The sequence below is a fragment of the Melopsittacus undulatus genome, chromosome 7, assembly GCF_012275295.1.
Source record: "Melopsittacus undulatus isolate bMelUnd1 chromosome 7, bMelUnd1.mat.Z, whole genome shotgun sequence".
Taxonomy (NCBI): domain Eukaryota; kingdom Metazoa; phylum Chordata; class Aves; order Psittaciformes; family Psittaculidae; genus Melopsittacus; species Melopsittacus undulatus.
Window position 1 is genome coordinate 51,501,600 of NC_047533.1, and position 19,104 is coordinate 51,520,703.

General features: G+C 38.3%; 1 protein-coding gene across 1 annotated transcript in view; it reads right to left on the bottom strand.

Annotated features, from left to right (window-relative positions):
* Positions 1 to 19,104, bottom strand: part of DNAJB14 (DnaJ heat shock protein family (Hsp40) member B14) — a 28,760-nt gene that overhangs the window by 4,701 nt on the left and 4,955 nt on the right. Inside the window, exons 2-7 of the mRNA XM_005148653.4 lie at positions 17,646 to 17,820; positions 6,440 to 6,585; positions 3,206 to 3,391; positions 2,702 to 2,796; positions 1,928 to 2,037; positions 1,397 to 1,569 (exon numbers count right to left, since the gene is read on the bottom strand). Of these exons, the coding sequence (XP_005148710.1) occupies positions 1,397 to 1,569; positions 1,928 to 2,037; positions 2,702 to 2,796; positions 3,206 to 3,391; positions 6,440 to 6,585; positions 17,646 to 17,820 (885 nt within the window). The remainder of the gene's footprint in view (positions 1 to 1,396; positions 1,570 to 1,927; positions 2,038 to 2,701; positions 2,797 to 3,205; positions 3,392 to 6,439; positions 6,586 to 17,645; positions 17,821 to 19,104) is intronic.

Consider the following 19,104-nt stretch of genomic DNA (forward strand, 5'->3'; position numbering starts at 1 on the left):
TATTCAAACATTTCAAGATGCTCAAAGGACAATCTAGTTGGAAAAATACAAGTTTTTGGTATTTACTTATGAATTATACCTAAAGCTCTCTAATGATTTCCTGTGTTTGAAAAACCTGGAAAAAATTATTCTCACCAAATCTAGCAGTCTGGGAAATAATCCAAAGTGTTTCCTCCAAAGCACTGGTGTTTCTCTTGCATACATGTGACCCATCAGCACAGTTTTCTGCCCAGCAGGTCTTTCCTGGGTACAACTTGTAAAACTGTAGAGATTTACTTGTGCATAAGCAGCATGTACTCATGAGCAAGGAGCGTAAAATCTCCAGGAAGCATTGGGCCTGCTACGTATGGGCAATGCAATTTGTATTTGTGTACATACAGGCTGAGTGTCCAGAATGCATGTGGTCTTGTTCATGTGACTAGCTCTGATGCCAGGTTGTCTTTTACAACTGGGAGAAACTGAAGGGCCATCTCTGCTGAAAGGAGTGGCATGACTGGACTGCAGAGAGTGAAGTTGTGCAGGAACATGATTTCACTCAAAGAAGAGCATTCTGTTTGATTCTGGTCAGTTTACTGACAATTCATGAATGAGTTTATCCAGTAAGTTATTACTGAGAATTACTGCCTGAAAAGTTGAAACCATCTGGTTTTAACATTGACATAATTTTAGCAGCACTGCTCTCATAGAGCATGAAAAGCTCATTAAATGAGCACAGATAATAGAATAACAGATTAAAACTGATGATGAAATCAATACTATTCAATGCTATTCAGAATTCTTATGCTTTAACACTGAATTCTAGGCTTCTGAAAGAAAATATCTCCTTGTATACTATTAAATTAGATTAGAAAACTAGATGGTAAACTAAAAAACAAACAACCCAAACCAAAACCCAACCATTTTAAGGTCTGATATAGCCAAGGTACCAAGTCCAGGGGGGAAAATTATTCAGCACTGGCAAAACATTAATCACTGATTTGCAGCTTATAAAGTTTAACAGGACACACTGTATGTCCTCGGTCACTGTGAAAAGCGGTGTTTGTATGTACTGTGGTTCCTCCTCCAGAAACATTTATGTAGGTGTTTCCTGTCCTTAGAGCAATTTCTTTCTCATTATCAATTCACTGTAGTCTTTAATCTTCTGAGGAACAGTCACAGATAATAGAGTAGCAAGTTAAAATTGCTGGTGATCTGCAGATGGTTGTTAGGTCACTGAGTAAAGCACAAAAAATAAATGACACTGGGGACCCTTTTAGAAGTGAGAAACAGTAGGGAACTTTATGCTTGCTTTCTCATTAAAACATTTTAATAATACAAGCACTTCATTCTTGCCTGAGGCAATAATTTCTTACAGTAATGCATGATTTCATGAAAATACACATATTGCCAAACTTACTTTGTTGCCTCTCCTTCCAACAGTTATTACGAATATTGGACACATAATCCTCTTCCACACTCTTTTCCACTTTCTGTAATGACTCTCCTTTGTATTCATTTTTAAAGTCCTTGTTGACATAATAAATGACATGCAAGTTTTCTGTCTGCATTTTTATGGTCTGCCCTGTGCTTCTGCAAAAAAGGAGGGATTGGGGAGAAAGAGACTAGATGCTTATTTTATGGGTTTTTACACCACAAGTAACAGATTTTTTACAATATTGCTATTATAGAAGAAGAGCACGTTACTGAATTTGTGATTTCAAGACAAGTAAAGAAATGAACAGCTGCATAATTTGCCAGAGAATAAAAATTACTACATTTACCTGACCATAAAGGTTCTGCTGCTTAAACCCTTGATCTTGAAAAAGCCACATGAGTAAGACTCTTGCTTCTTGTTTAATGGAAGGCTCTCTAAAATGCTTCTAAGTGGGAGAGGCTGATTACAATATCCTCTCTCTGTTTTAAGCTAATGTAATTGAGCATTACTTACGATCTTGGGTATAAGGCGTAAGGAGGGTTAGATACCATCAACTGGCTCAACAAGGAGACAAGGATCAGTACAATAATAGGCATCAGCTGAATGAACATAGAGAAACCTCCCTAAGGAACAAAAGAGATTCAGGTGTTTCATGAAACAGCATCATGTAAACAGATTTGACAAGATTTAATGCTAAGCGTGACTTTCTGCTTTAAACATTAAAAATTGCTAGGCAAACTACAGCTGCAAACACTCTATTGTTATCTTAACTTTCTGATGCATACACAATATTCACAGAGTGCTCAGGCTGCAAGAATTCATGGGTTAGCTTGTAGCCACAAACAGTTACCAAATGAATAGCTCGATTCAGTTACATTCTATGCAATGATTTGGTCTCATCTATACAGTTGTATGTAATTACATAGGACTATATATAATTTGTATTGATGAATATCGAGCCTTAAGTTCAATTCATACCTCAGCCTAAATAAATGTTTAAATGTAGTCAAGGATTAGTGACCAGAACTAGTGGCATACTTAGGCTAATACCACCAGTCACTAGAAAGATAGTGACATACAACAACAGATTTACAAAACCAGGCTATTATCTTCTCAGATTTGCATGTCTATTTACATTAAGTAGTACAACCTGCCAAAGTTTTAAAATAGATAACTGGCAAGCACAGATTCTCTACAATACAGAGCTCCTCTGCAATCACATCACTGAAAGTGAGTACCAGCAAATTTTACAATCCATAGTTTAAAGTCAATGGTGCTTAAACATACATCACCCCTCTCTTCCTCCCTCTCATGTCCACTCTGACGATGTTGATTAGGGTGACTGTAGCCAGCACGACCATTAGAAAATGAATGTACACTACCTAAGGAAAGAAATACCCATACTTAAATCATGTAAAAAACCCAAAAACTATTTAGAGGTCAATACACAAGCATCAACATAAACCACTTATCATTGCTGCACAGTGGCACATAATATAGCTTTAAGATATCTTACAACTTCAAAGTGGTTTAAAATAAATATTTTAAGCTCTAAGACAATTGATTTTCTTATTTCATGTACTGCAGAATCACCATAGTAACCCCAAAGAACAGAATTTGCATTCTGGAGATTTAGCAACACTTAGGGGAAAAACAAACTGTGATGCAGATTAAAGAATTGAGGTTGTAGGCAGGCTAGAGTAATGTTACTGTTTTACAGTATCACAAACTCCAATGCCACTCTGGGGAGTGCCACTGTATCCCAATGATTATACTGATATATACAAATACCTGTTGGAAAGGCCCCTCCAAAAAACATGTTGAATAGATCCTCTGGGGTAATATCTGCCTCACAGCCTCTATGGAAGTTGAATCTGCCGTTGCTAGGGTGATTGCATGTTTGCTCCTCGCTGCCTGTAAGGTCATACTGCTTTCGCTTTTCTGGATTACTCAGCACAGCATACGCGTTTCCAATTTCTGAAACAAGGAATAAAAGACAACTCCCATAAATGAAAGATAAGAGCGATTCCAGCATGAAAATTGCAATTTCAAAGTCAGGAATAGGCAGAGAATTATGTCTTTTACAGTATGTTACAAATCAACTATAGTAGAACAAGGTTCAGAAACATCTCTACTTTTCTTAGCATAGCTTCCACAGTTTCCCACCAACGCCATTCAAAGCCTTTTATCCTGTTGAACTAGGCAGAAGGCAGGAGAGCTTTGTTTCTTTTTCTAGGGGAACACCTACACTTGTGGAAATGTTCTTGCTCACTGCAATTACTAAAAAAGTATCCTGCATTACAATGAGAGCTTTAAAGCTGGGTAACTGCAAAGTTCAGTTTGCTCTAGCAGCCTAGCTTAAAAATATCATGGACTCAGTAGGTTTTCTTTGGTTTCCTTTGGTAAGTGGTGACTTTTCTGAATGCATCAACTTTATTATCTACAAGAGTATTAATGTATTTTTCTGTGTTCTTAAAATATTTTACGAATTACATTAATAACACAACATTTTGCATGATGTAACATACATGCCTGGCAGGAACATGTGTTCTCCTAAGGTTGTCAGTATGATCTCGACTTTTGCAGCGCCTGGCCTGGATGCATGTCCCAATTTATGCTACATTATCACAAATGGGCAACTTCAACTTTGACAGTTGAAAAGGAAAACTGAGTTAGGTGAGCACGGACAGAATCAGTGTGAAAAACCACAAGCTCTGATGGCTTTACAAGCTTTAACCCTAGTTGCTGTGCACAGACATACAGCTCTTGCAGACTGAAGGAAATTCTCTGTTGGCACTCAATGAACAATCTTCACTCAGTAGTCTCTTCATTAAACCTTTCTGCTTTCCTGTCTCCTCTCTCTTCCAGGCTGCTCCAACAAAGGGCTTCTTTTGCAGCCAACCAACACAAGGCACAGGGATTGGTTTTCAGTGTTGAAACGCCATCAAGTCATCAAAATTTTCTGAGAGGTGCAGCACTACAACCTCAACACGTGCAAATAAGGACTATGACTTTGCATAATTACTGTTTTCAACATTATCCAATTGGGAGAAAAAAAGGAAGTTAATGAATCTTAACTATGTGCCTTTTAAGATGCCTTTAGAAATAATATTAGTAATTCCTCTAAATGGAGGAGAAAACACAAAGAAATTAAGCTTGGTAATGTACACTGAGAGCATGATATACACTACTGACACCAAATATTGCTGCAGGGTTCCTCTTGTATCCTCTATTCAGCACAAAGATAAAATTGGTAGTAAAAATCTATATTTTCCCAAGAGTTAAGAATTTAGGGAGACATAAATATGGTGACTGCAGCTAAAGAGAAGACAGCATACTGTCACAGACTATTTGTTATTTGGTTTTAATTAATTAATGATAATTCTCAACAGATGTGATTCAAAGATAATTTTCTTTAAATAAAAGACTTTAAAAAAATAATAAAAAAAAATCCAAACCCCAAACCCCCTAACTGCTCAAAAGTTTCAAAAGAAAGATTTCTGATGAAGTTGGTAAAAGAGATTCCAAGAGATTAAAAGTGAATCCAAGAGATTAAAAGTGATTATATTTGCACAAACTTCTTAATCTGAAATGCACTCTCAGGGAGACCGCTCAATATAAGAGATGAGCTGTACTATGTAGCTTAAGATCTAAGTACCTTGCCTAACATCAAACTCTGTTCTCTAATGTGGCCTTTCCTTAAAACAATGCATTATTATGAAATAATAGCTATTATTGCGAAACTCCTTTTTTCAGCTGGATGTTAGAAACTCATCAGACACATTGAAAGGCAAACTAAACAATAAATTTACTCAGCCATACAAAAAAGATTACAATCATTTCGAAGCAAGAAAAATGCCAAGTTATTTTTAGTCAACAAGACTCCCTACAAAATGTTTTGTTCATTTACTCATTTAGTTAAGAACCAGAAAATGAAATTAAGCTGAAGACATCACACTTGTAAAAAGCGCTAATATTAAACAAAAGATTAAATAATAAGAAACTGATTTCTAACATTTCAAAGGTTATTTAAAATACTATTAACAAAGAAGAATTATTTTACTTGTAGGGCTGGAGTCAATTTTATAACACTTTTTATTTTAGATAAAGCCATCATGTAGCTGCATTAAAATAATCATTAACCATCAACTTTCCTGCTATATTCTGTCCAATTGCCATCTGGAATTGTTAATATATTATAATTACCTCTTAAATTACTTCTGTGTCAGAAGTCTTACCCAGCAGGATTTTTGTTTCTTTTTTTTTTCCCTTCCCAAATTTAAATCTGTTTTGTTTTTTCAAATGTCTGCATGTAAACCTTGCACAGGAAAAAAATAAAATAGATGTACCACAATCATACTATTTGTTTATGCATGATCATTTCTCACACATTCACATTTTTCTTCATCTATGCCTGAGATGAAAATGTACTTTGCCTTAACAAGCTTTTCCTCAGCAATTTCCCTTGTGCAGGGCTAAGATCAGGTCAAGTCAGACTAAATTTTACCTAAAATAGTCAAAGGCAACTGTTAATTAGGCCACGTTTGAACCCAAGTGTTTCTCTGTGGAAAAAGTAGTAAAACTAAATACAAACAAGGAGTTTTAAGGAAAAGGTAACAATGTGGCATGTGAATCAGTAAAACCTGCATTTTGCTGTCAGATATTGCTTTGCTTTTTTTCAGGTTCAAGTAAAGATTTAAGATAGTAAGATATGATTGACTACATTAAGTCAACAACAGTAAAAAAGTGCAAGGGGTTTCACAGATCAAGTATTCACTCACTGTATCTGACAATCTCCTGAAATCGAACCCTACTGCAGAAGCCCACATAATTTATCTATACTTCTAGGCATATGTTAGGACAATAAAGATGAAGTATGTTCTTGGATAAAAATGTCAGTTTAATATTAGGTACGGAACACCACACTGACAATTTTGCAAAGACAAGAGGCCAATGCAGATGAATTTCTGTTCAGCTGACACAGTTTAATCACAAAAGAAATCTGAAGTAAAAAAGGGGTTTTACTTTTAAAAGCCTCTGTTGCTCCAGGTGCATCGTTTTTGTCTGGGTGGAATTTCAAGGCAAGTTTTCTATAAGCCTTCTTTAGATCTTCTTCACCCGCATCCTTTGACACCCCAAGGACTTCATAATAGTTTTTGCATTTCTTTATACTGCAAAAGAAAATGAAGTAAAACATTGTAAACAAAAATCCATTATATGTCTCACTTTCAATATAAAATCTATTTAAAAATCCACTCCAGAAACAAAGAATGGCATTTTTCATAATAAACTCATGGAGCACAACAAATGATCATACTCAAAATTACTTACTATGTACATTTATTTTACTACTTCTACTATAGAATGACTAGAGTTGTAAGAAATTGTTCCAGTTTGCAATTACTGTAGCATTTCCTCATCCCCAATTTATTTGAATATTGATGTTCATAATGCATAAAATGAAGATTCCATATTTATTTGCAGAGCTAGTGGGTAAGAAGGCCTGTTATGACTGTCAACAGCAAATGTTCTCTGGTATGCATGACTTAAAACAAAACAAACAATACCTCCCTTTCTCCAAATAAAAGTCAAGTAACACGATTCAAGCATTCACTTTTAAGGGAAACAAGGCATATGAGAATACCTCTGCTGCTGGGAATGCACCTGGATCTTAACAAGCTTTCTGTAAGTATTTATGTAAGTTCACAGAAACAATAACAGCTTCAGCAATTGCAAATTCATCTTATCTCATATGTTCAATGCAGCTTTATTCAAACACTGAAATATTCTTCCTGTAGGCTGTCTCACCCAGACAGGAAAAGCAAAACCTGGAAATGATGTAATGATTTGGTAGGCTTTACAATACCCAGAAGAGAGAAAGAGCAGTTACAGAGGGCAGAGAGAACATTAATTCTATGTGGGCAGGAAGAACTGACCAAATCAATAAATACAGTTTAAACCTAACTAAGTTACTCAGATAAGGATTCAGAAAATATGGCCAAATCACAAACTTGTATTGCAGAAATGAGACACATTAACATTTGGTGCATACCAAAAGAGAAGGCTCATCCAAGCAAGAAATATAAATTACACCCATAAATACTTTAAAAGCTTTGTGTGAGTCTCTTCATATGGCTGTAACTGTGTCCAGATTCTCTTAAATACATGTATTTCTACATAAATATGGGTTTAGTGTTGCAAAGACTATACACAGGGCAGCCAAGCAGAAAAAGGGGGAAGTAAGCCTCTGGCATTTTCATGAAAGAAGAATGGGTACCCTGTAATTAAGGGAATGCTAGCATCAGAAGTACAACTACATCGTTGTGTGTGGTCCTTCATAGTTCACAGATTGATCAAATCAAGTTTCATGTGAGGGATCTCTTTTCCTGCATTCAAATAACACAAACTTTTGTGGAAGTCTTGGTGTAATGCTCACAAGAGTGCTTCATTGAATGCATGCAGGCAGCTGCCAACACAAATATCCAGTCACATAAATACAGTTCATTATATTGAACTAACATTTAATAAGTTCAGGAAGCTGATAAAGATAACTAAGAAGAACACATCACCAATAAAGAATAGAAAGAAAACAAATTATACTATGAGTACTAGAAACTTTTGTTTGTTCATTTGTTCATTCATTCACAAGAAGAAAAAACTTTGGTACTGTACAGAACCCTTCATCCTTAGCTTCAAGACCTAGATTACTTATGAACTGTAGCAAGAAAATACATTTTTATTTAAAGTGTAACACTATCGAATTAACTTTTATTTCAAGAAACTGTTATCTCGGCATCCCATCTAAGTTCTTCTTTTCAGTAATTCAGTATCTGAATTACCTTTTGTGTACCAGACTCTTCAGAACTTTGGTTGACATAAAATTACGCAGTGAGTCAACAATGTTTAGCAAAGTTACTTTATTAGCAGTAAAACTGCAGTGAACATCTGTTCAAGTGTTTTAACACCCTGCATTCTCAACAACTTTTTCCCCAAATAGTGTATGGCCATTTTTTCATGGAAATAACACACACCTCCCCCCGCCCCAGATCCAAACATGAAAGCATACTTCTTTGCAGAACCTATATGCAATTATTTCACAACTTTAGGATGCAGAGAGGAGAAAAGTGAAAAAAAAAAAATCCAAGAAATGCCAACCTGTTTTCCAACCCCCCAAAACTCACTTTGGCTTTCTCCCATTCACAACCAGTGAAAATCCCACAGTGGGAAACCCCTACTGGAAAAGCAGGAATGGTCAGAATATGTTCAAGTCAGTGTGTGACCAGCTTCTGACACCACAGTCTGCCTAGAGCCAGTGTATCAAACCAGAGCTACTGTTGGTGAGTAATCTTGATGAGAAAGCATAGGGAGAAACCTGCCGTGTGGGTCAGATGGCGCTTGCTCCTCAAAGGGATAAATGCTATCACCCTCCATGCAACAGCTATCCTGAGTCTGCTTCACAAATGAGCTATTTCTCACCGAGAAACAAGCATTCAGTTAAGGTATAACGTATCTCAATTGTCTCTTAGCAAGTCTTTGCTGGTGACTGCTTTGTTAAACAAGACAATCTACAAGTACACAAGCATCACCATTCTAAAGTGTCCGATTTCATATGAAGGTACAATTCAATATTTCAAGCTCATCTTATATCAAATCACCCTCATACCCTGACCTGCTACCCTAGGCTAAATGGCCAGGCTCAAACAAACCTTTGTTAATTTGTGACAGCCACCCCTTCTATTCTCCCTTGTGTGTTCCTGTCAGGATGGGCACACTCACAGCAACACTGCCTGCAGCAGACCTGTAACTGATCTTCCAGATCATTTACACTGCCCTCCTTTCTACCGCACAGGATCAACACAGAGATACTTAACCCCTGTTCACTGTTTAGCCTGTTGTCATCTTCAGATCTCAGCCAAGTGAGTGCTGGCTCTAACAATCCTCAGCTGCAAACGTAAGCTGCTAGTACTTTGTTGAATAGCCTGAGAAGCACTGCTGCATGTGACATTATGACAAATCATGTGGAATATGCATATATGTGTGGTAATTTTGCAGAGTTTAGCAGGACTTTGGATTAGGCAGATCAAGCTTTAAAACTGGAATATATTAAATGATTATATAAATATACAGGGGCCAAAACCCCTACCTAAGCTTAGAATTCTCTGCAGTGACCCTGTGCTATGAAGCTCTTGCGACACTCTGCTATTAGACAAATGTTTTATAACCATTGTTTTGCTATTTCAAGGCAAAAGGCATCTGGACTGTAAGTAGCTAGTACTTAGTTAATACAAAGTTTCCTACAGAGAAGGAGTTAGTGACTTCTGCTAGGAGGTCCCTTACTGAGCACAATTCAGGGCCACCATTACAGGGTAATGGCTCGCTTTTTCAGACAAGTCCATGTGAGTTCTGCACCAAAACTTGTATGGCAGCAACTCTGCACTAAGGATGATGGGACAACCAAAGATGTTTAGAAGGTACTTTTCAATTCAAATTATCAGTGTTTGTGATGAGCTTCTGAGAGGCAAAACTAACACAATACAAACTCAACTTGGTCAGTCTGTTTACAGTAGGACAACTGCATGGGATCACGAGGTCAATCCAGGTCTTACGTGTGCTGTGCAGTCACCATGCTTCTCAAACACTGTTGGCACACACAGCCCACCCCATCAGGGCCTGCCATGCCACATACCCCCTTCACCTTAAAGAGATGAGTATCATGGGCTTCACACAGAGACTCTCAAAGACTTAAGCCCTCTTCCCGCTAACTGCCACTGTCCTGATAATAAATTTCTCTCCAGCTGTTGGAAGCTACTGCCAACCTGACTCTTGTCCCCCAGCAGAAGCAGGCCTTTTTGGACATATTCCCCAACGCTTGTCTCCAGTAAACTCCAGACATCTGACAACCATCACACTGCCAGAATTCCTCACCTGGAGCATCAAACAGTCCTGTGGAGATCTGTCACAGAAGGACAGATGGACAGAAAGAACCATCCCTTTCACACTTATCTTCTATTGCTGGCTACACAACATTGGCCAGCAGAGGCTGGAAAAGATGAAAACCAGTGGAGGCTTTGGAAGTCTGACCATTGATGTTACTTATGGCTTTAACTGCACCTGAACCCCCTGTCCTGCAGCACTCTAAGCATGTACAACTAACTTTCTGAAAGCTGCATTTCAAATTGTTGCTTGCTTGCTTTTGCTGTACTTAAGGCACTATAGTCCCTAGTGCTAATTTTCTTGCACATGCACACTTCTCCATACTAATGTTTCTTTTTAAACTTGCAATTTACCTATCACTTGCTTATTGACTGCCCCTTTTGTACTGAACTGGGTTTTGGGGTTTTTTGTTATTTCTGGCTTATTTGGTGTTTTCACTGTTAATGTATTTGAGGTTTTGTTTTTTTGTGAATTGCGTTTCTTGTGTTTTTCATTCCTGGTTGGATCACTTCTGCATCTGAATTACTATCAATTTCTTTTGTTTGGCTAATTTCTGTCCTTGCTGAATTTTAGTCCCCTGCCAGCACCTTGGCACTGCCCTTCTGGTTAACAGATTTGCTGGCTGATTTAGGAGGGCATGTTGCTGGATGTTCCTGAAATAATACCTGGCTTTTACAGAATAAACTTCTCAAACACCATGAGTGAAAGTGATGGCTAACATTCACCCACAATCTGCTGACAGGGGAGTCTTGCTGTGACTTGCAAAGCTCCACTATGTCAACTTGCAGCTGACAAGCCACCTGCAGTAGAACTGGTCAGCCAGTCAGACCATAGCAAGAGCCAGCTCTGCCTGACGCTGGCTTGTTCCTCATACTCTGATGGCTGAAGGCAGAGGAAGCCCTCCAGGAACTGAAATGCCTGCTCTCACCTGCAGAAATTCTGCAGCTACCACCACTGGCTCTCTTGTGACTACAAAATTATGTGATCCTACTGCTGTGCTTCTTGTTTCACTTTTCAAATCTACAATTCAGATTAGGTCAGCATCGACAGCTTCTATCAGATTAACAAAACCCACTAGAGATGCTTGCATTACTGTATCAAATACCTGCAGTGACGTGTGATCACTAAGTTTTAGTAGGACTAGGTATTCTGAAGGGCCTTCCAAAGCTTTTGTCTATAAACACAAGGGTGGACAAAAAGACAAATACTTCAACCACTATCTCCAAAAGCTTGCAATGGGAGCCACAATTATTTCTCCCAATAGTAATCTGAACTGAGCAGCACAATGAGCAGCAATGTGAATGTTTGTAACAAAGGACTGAGCAAGAGGAAGCTACACTGACTTCTGATCCCAGACGAGCAGAAAACCACAGTAAAATGCAGACCGATTTCTACATGGGTCAAGTTTCCAGTAATGCCAGAGGGCCTGATGCAAATGGCATCTTACAGCTGAATTGAGAATGTGCCAGTCACAGTTTGGATGATGTAAGTGTGGTCTGCAAAAAGTGCTCTAGATTGGGAAGTGGAGGTCACAGTCTTGTCAAGGAACTCAAGCTGGTACCAACATCTCCTTAGTTTCTGTAATGAATGCACCAGAAGCTTCAGATCTCTGTTTTACTGACAGATTTGACACCACATGAGGGTGCTTGTCTTAGTACCTTGCTCTTGAATGTACCTGGTCAGTTTGTTACTCCTGTGTGCATTTCATGAAATACTCAAGGCTGAGCTTCTATCAGCACACACTTCTCCACATTTTGTTTAAGCTTTTATTTTACCTATAAAATGCATAGCTTGAAGGCAGGACCTTTCTGAAGAAGTTCGCCGTATCTTCTGTGCCACTCGTCCATGACAGGCTCTATGACTGTGATTTCTACCTTGACTTTCTCAACCACTCAAATGGCTATTTCAAAAATTCACAGCAGTGCTAGAGCATAATTAGAGGCACACCCTGATTTCTTTTTTGGTTTGGGGTGTTTTTTCTCTCAATTTTAGCATATGTTTTGCTGAATTCACAGAAGTCTCAGCAGAAGGTCTGCAAAAAGTCAGTCACACAAATTCCTTCCAGTCTGATCCATGCAACGTATAGAAACCATTTTTTGTTTACTCCATAAATTCGAATCAAGATGACCTCACTTGGAGTACTGTGTGCAGTTCTGGTGTCCTCAACATAGAAAGGACATGGTACTGTTAGAACAAGTCCAGAGGAGGCCACGAGGATGATCAGGGGACTGGAGCACCTCCCATATGAAGACAGGCTGAGAAAGTTGGGGCTGTTCAGCCTGGAGAAGAGAAGGCTGCATGGAGACCTCATAGCAGCCTTCCAGTATCTGAAGGGGGCCTACAGGGATGCTGGGGAGGGACTATTTATTAGGGACTGTAGTGATAGGACAAGGGGTAACGGGTTGAAACTTAAACAGCAGAGGTTTAGACTGGATATAAGGAAGAAATTCTTTACTGTTAGGGGAGTGAGGTACTGGAATGGGTTGCCCAGGGAGGTTGTGAATGCTCCATTCCTGGCGGTGTTCAAGACCAGGCTGGATGAAGCCTTGAGTGATATGGTTTAGTGTAAGGTGTCCCTGCCCATGGCAGGGGGGTTGGAACTAGATGATCCAATCCTAACTATTGGTCCTTTCCAATCCTAGCTATTCTATGATTCTATGGTGATTATGCTCAACCATTATTGGATGACATTTAATCCTCCTTTACAGGGTTCCTATAGAACTCATGGCTCTATTAATCTGTTTTGGTTCTAGCTCAAAGATCCAAACAAAACTATTCATTCTGAGAGGCAGGCACTGGCAGGGCAGGAAAAGCAGTATTCCACTAGTTTTCACAAAACAGCAATCCAGCTTCATCATAGTACTAATGGCAATTATCTTTTAGATGTCAAAAAGGTAATATGGAACATATGATACAGATTATTTACTAAAAAGGAGACATCAGACACCATATGAATTTTAAGATCGTTTAAAGGAAGACTTTATAAAGTGTATGACCTGTATATGTGCCTGAATTTATTTTTAATCATGTAGGAGACAATAGATAATACACACTTCAAAGGATAAAAAGAAATGGGAAAGATTAATACACAGCAGGGAAATGTTCATTTTTTTAACATCATGCTAGTCCACAAAAAGGGTCTGCACATGTGGTGTGAGTAGGCAGAGATGAACAGAATTTGTCTGAAAGTATGAAGAACTCTGATAACTATAATTCTGATCAGCACTTCATTTGTTTTAAGTGAACTAGAAGAAAAAGTTTTCTTTCTTACACAAATGTTTCATTTCTTTATCTCAGCAAAAGATGCCAATAACCTACATCAAATAGTGAAGGAATTGCTTTAAAGCAAAGATCTCAGAATACAAAGCAAGTTCTCCCTTTTTTGTTGTGCACATGATGCATTCAAGTTTCTGTTGCTCAGACAGCTTTCAATAACCTAGTGACTCCTGGGGCACTAACTCTAAAAAAGACTTAAGTCTACTGTGGGTCCTAACATATTTCTGCTAGTCTCCTGTCAATATCTCTGATATGCAGGTCACTTAAAGTGTTAATGCAACTTGATCCAGCCCCCAGTGACAAGATAAACATCTTTAAGAAAAAAATGCACATACTACAGATGGTATTTTCAAAGCATTTCAATTCCGAAGTAACAAAGTGGTCTGGGGAATCTCATGCTTCAAATTGTCACACTGAAATAGTGCACATCGTTTCCACAAAGAACAGAGCATCACCCAGCACTTATGCAATCAGTGGAAAGATATTGCATCTTATGCTTTTCCCAGTCGAGCCACTTGTTTGCAAGCTCATGTAATGCTCCACAGCAGTATTACAGTAGCTTGCTAGTGATCAACATCCCCTGTGTATGTGCCAAAAATAAAACCAGCACAGAGGTGCTTGGTTGTTCTCATACCTACTCACATTACTAGAGTAACCCTGATGAAAATTAATGCAGTTACATCAGTTACTGTTCTAAGCATGTCTTCACTATGCTTAAACCTATTGTCACAAGCAAATTCAACAGAGCTAGACAATTCCAGTTGTTCTATGATTCTATGATTCTAACAATAATCAGTGATCCAAGTGAGAGAGAGCTGAGAGTCTGTCCCCATGTCCAGCTGCTCACTGAAGCTTATACAGAAAAAGCATTGAAAATGGCATGTGTAGTTAAATCAGGAATGCTTTCTCTCAGTCTATATTCCATTATTAACAGAACCAGAATCGTAGAGGGAAGGATACTTGAGGATAATGACCACTTTTTGAATCATAAGCATACAAAACAACTGTTTGACAGAGTCAAATGCATGACAAAATATAGAATTTATTAAAAAATTAAGATTTCCTACTTTGCTATCTAGAAATTTCTTTCCTTACAGGGGAAAAAAATAAATCAAGCATGAAATACTATTTAAAACCAACCCTTCACACACATTTCTTTACCTACTTCAAAGGTGCCCTGGTTTCAGCTGGGGAAGAATTATTTTTCTTCCTAGTAGCTGATGCAGTGCTGTGTTTTTTGGATTTAGTCTGAGAACAATGCTGGTAACACACCAAGGTTTTAGTTGTTGCCAAGTAGCGCTTACCCTGATCAAGGACGTTTCAGTCTCTCATGCTCTACCAGTGAGAAGGTGTACAAGAAGCTGGGAGGGAACACAGCCTGACCTGAACTAACCAAAGGGGTATTCCATACCACAGCACATCATGCCCAGTATATAAAACATGAGATTTGGACAGGAGGGACAGGATCAGTCAGCTAGTGGTGAGTGACTGTACTGTGCGTCAGTTGTTCTTGAGTTTTCATTCTTCTCTTTCTGTTATCTTCCTTTTCATACAATTATTAGAATAGTATTATTATTACATTTTATTTCAATTATTAAACTGCTCTTATCTCAACCCATGGGGTTTACCTTTTTTCCCCTTTGATTCTCCTCCCTATCCCACCTGGGAGGCAGAGGGATGAGTGAGTGGCTGCATGCTACTTAGCTGCCGGCAGGGGTTAAGCCATAACAAAACATCTGAAAACCATTCCACAGTGATATGGCAGAAGCATATGGTGGTGACAAGCTCTGCTCTCTGAAGAACACCCTCCCCAGAGAGGCATGTTTCATTTAATTGCAAAAGTCTGGGGCCTGACTAAAGCAATAACATATACAGCCTGTCATGTTTCCAACTAGAAAGCTCATTCTCGCTGTGGTTTAAACATAAGCTTTCCCTCAGTTATCATCACTACATGTGCTGTATTTTTCCATTAAATTTTAGCCCACTGTTTGAATTTAATCCTGTTCTCCTTGGCAAGGCGCACGCGTTTGTTAATTCTTAACCATAAATTTTCTAAGTGGTGTGTTGATGTCACTCACTGACAACATGACAAACGTTTCTAAACTTCCAACAAGAACTGGAGACTTGCTCTGTTGATCACTGCAAACCTAACCCAAAATTCAGTCCCTCTCCAAAGGTTTATAAGCTGCTATTAGGTATATAGCACCATTCAAGGATAGTAGCATCATTCAAGCGAAGGTCAAGATTTTGGTTTAACAGCTGATTTTTAAGTTGGATGTAAAACAGAAATAAATATGCGTTGTTATGTAAGCTATTACAATTGCTCAACTGAAATATCTGGGTAGATTTTAAACCCCAAAATTGAATATTCACAAAGCAGCTTGTTGAAATAGGTATTAAGAACCAATGTTGCATCAAGATTATCCTTAATGTGTAACTTCCGCAAATGCCCTTAACTCTGGTTCTGATCTCAGCAAACTGGATTAATTTTATCTGGTACCTAGTGAACTCCTTCAAGGAAGCAATACCCAGCACCATGAAAGTATACTGGGGGAAAAATTCGCTTGACAGCATCATTTTACTCAAGACAAGCTAGACAACACACTTTCTGTTACAACAGAGAAACAAAAAAAAGCAGAACTTGGAGAAAGTCTGATGTCAAAGCAGACTGCAGCTCAGATGGGCATGTCACAGGTGAGTGAATCCTTCCAGGGATACAGCCTTCCTTGTAGCACCTTTCTGAGACTATGTTACATGTCTTAATTTGATCTAAGCCTCATTTTGCAGAGGACTTATTTCTGGGTATTGTATCTCACACTCATGTGCACACACACACACACACACACACACATTTTGCATTCATTTTAACAGTTAGACTTTGAAGGTGGCCAAAAACTACATGCTTATTCAGGTTTTACTTTACATGTGTCACAAAGGGCAATAACATTAATCAAACAGAGAGGATGGTAAATGAAAAACTCTAGTAAGTAATAACACCAAGTGTATAGCCATGCCAGAGACACTGCTTTCTACCTGCCCAAATGCAGAGCTGCAGTATCAACAAAGGAAAGCTACTTTTTTTCCCTCACTGTTAGCACAGCTGAACACATTATTGAACTTCAGAAAAAGATCCCAAGATGGTATCAACTGCAACATACATTTCACATGCATACAAAAAAACAGTCACTATTTTACATTTTGCACAACAGTTCATCCAATCTACGCAAATTAGGAGATAAGGACATTTTGATCTCCCTTCTTTGAGCTCTCTTGAAAATAGCTAGAGTAGGCTTACAGGAAAATACAAATGGGTTTTGATGTGTGCAATGTTAGAGTGGCTGTATACCTATTTCTTTAGCAGAAATCAGAGCAGATATCAATCCATGTTTTTCTCACTCCTACAGCCAACAAGTGTGTAATGATAACATGACTTAAGAGTTATTTGCCTCAGAAGGACATTTCTATTTATCCTTCTTTCTTTTTGCACATCCTCCTTTCCTGATGTCACCCAATCTTAATACTATCATGCTACATGAAGTCTAGACAGAGTTTATATAATGCAACTTTAGACTGTGGGCTTCAGTGGTTCTCAGGTTGTTGCACTTCCAGAATGAAATAGTTTTAACACTCATCTAAGACCAGCTTGTCCAGAAAATAAACATTAAGAGTGAGCACGTATATTGAGCATAAAAATATTCAAGAACAGAAACACTGTCCTGATATTTTCATCACTTCTCCCACTTACTATTAGATCAATTTACTATTTTGAGTATTATCTTTATATAAAGTAACCTTGGTGGTTTAAAAGGAAGAGTATAATTTTTCTCACAGAAAATGACAATGTCTCATACTGTGTTTAACTGCAGCACAACCCTCCTCTTCCTTTTAGGCACAGCTCAGTACTAGTAACCCCTCTCAGCTAAGCTTGATTTTTTTATTGCTTCTTTAGATGCTAGAGCTGAAAGCTAAGTACATAATACACAGAATGAAAAAGCAGTGATGTATTTAAGCAAGGCCATACCTGTATACTCCATCCATTTGGTCTGCAGTGCAGTTTTTTCCACTTTCACCTGCAGAAGATGCATTGTTCTCCTTCATGTTATTGGGCTTACTTTGGTCATTGTTACTGGCTGGTTTTTGGCAGTAAGCACCTCCCCCAGCAGTACTTCCATTCTTCGTAATAGCTTCCAACAAAACTATAAAACAACAGTATATCATAGTATCATTACAGACATTAGAGATTAAGTTAGGGCTTTCGAGTATCTTAAAGGGGAGCCCCACAATTATAAAAGACTAGCTGCTACAACCTACTTTCTTAATGCTCATCACTTTGCACCATAAACCTTTCCGAAGCCAGTCTAGCAACACCTTTTCATGCAGAACTATGAAAAAAATATTTCAAAATTAGTGACTGGACTCCCCTCCACCTCTGCCAAGGTAATTTAATACTGTAAAAAAATTTGTCCAGGTCCTTCATTTCTAGATGGGTTTTAGAGGCACTGAACCCATGCTTTGGGGTGAAAATACCAGAATACCTGAATAAGCAACTGAGGAATATTATTCCTCAGTAAATAGGAACTAATCTAACACTCTAAAGAACCTGCAAATTATTCCATACAGATACCAACCTCACCTCCAGCACATTTCAGTTGCTACATACATACGTATTTGTAATGTAAGCCATTGGTGGCCACAAACCGATGCTCTATATCCCTTCCAGGCAACACCAACTGAAATCCAAGCTACTGTTAAAGTGCCACAGGTAAGTCAGCACCAGCCAGCTACCCCCAGCTCCAATACCTGAATCTTGAAAATCAGCATGCTTTTGCTAGATCCTCTTTGAAATCTTCTTTCCTCCCATGTTCCAACAAGTCTCAAGTCTAGCAATTTAATAAATCAGCATACTCTAAGTCTTCTTTTTCTTTCTGGATATAAGCATGTATCTTGGAAGTATCTGTCTTACCAATAAATCAGAAAGAGTACCATTCTAACCTAAGGGACTGCACATAAAGCATGATGTAGATCAAAGACTATTAAACAGTCTATCTTTCCTGACAAGAGATCCCTTCAGAGCAAGATGACAAACTACACAGTCCAAGTTTGTTTCATAAACTGGGAGTTACTACCTGCAGGAAAAAAATGCCCTAATAAAAATTCCCCCAAAAAAGTCCCACTCACTGTGAAAGCATGTTATAGTTTTATTGTTATAAAAATATTTCCTTTTAGAAACTAGTGAGATGAACCCTGAAGGATTTTCTCTTAAAACTAATCTTAAAATGTCTCCTTTGACTAGCAAGGTCTCTCCTGGAGCAGCAGAAAACTGGGATCATACACATCATAGCTTGTATCTCCCAGAAGCACAGGAAAGAGAAGAAAGCAGAGCTATGTTTAAAAGGAAAACCACCACTTCCCTGAGATGGTCTCTTTAAAACTCTTTCATTGTTTGTTTTTATTTATTAATTCACTTACTACCCACTGGC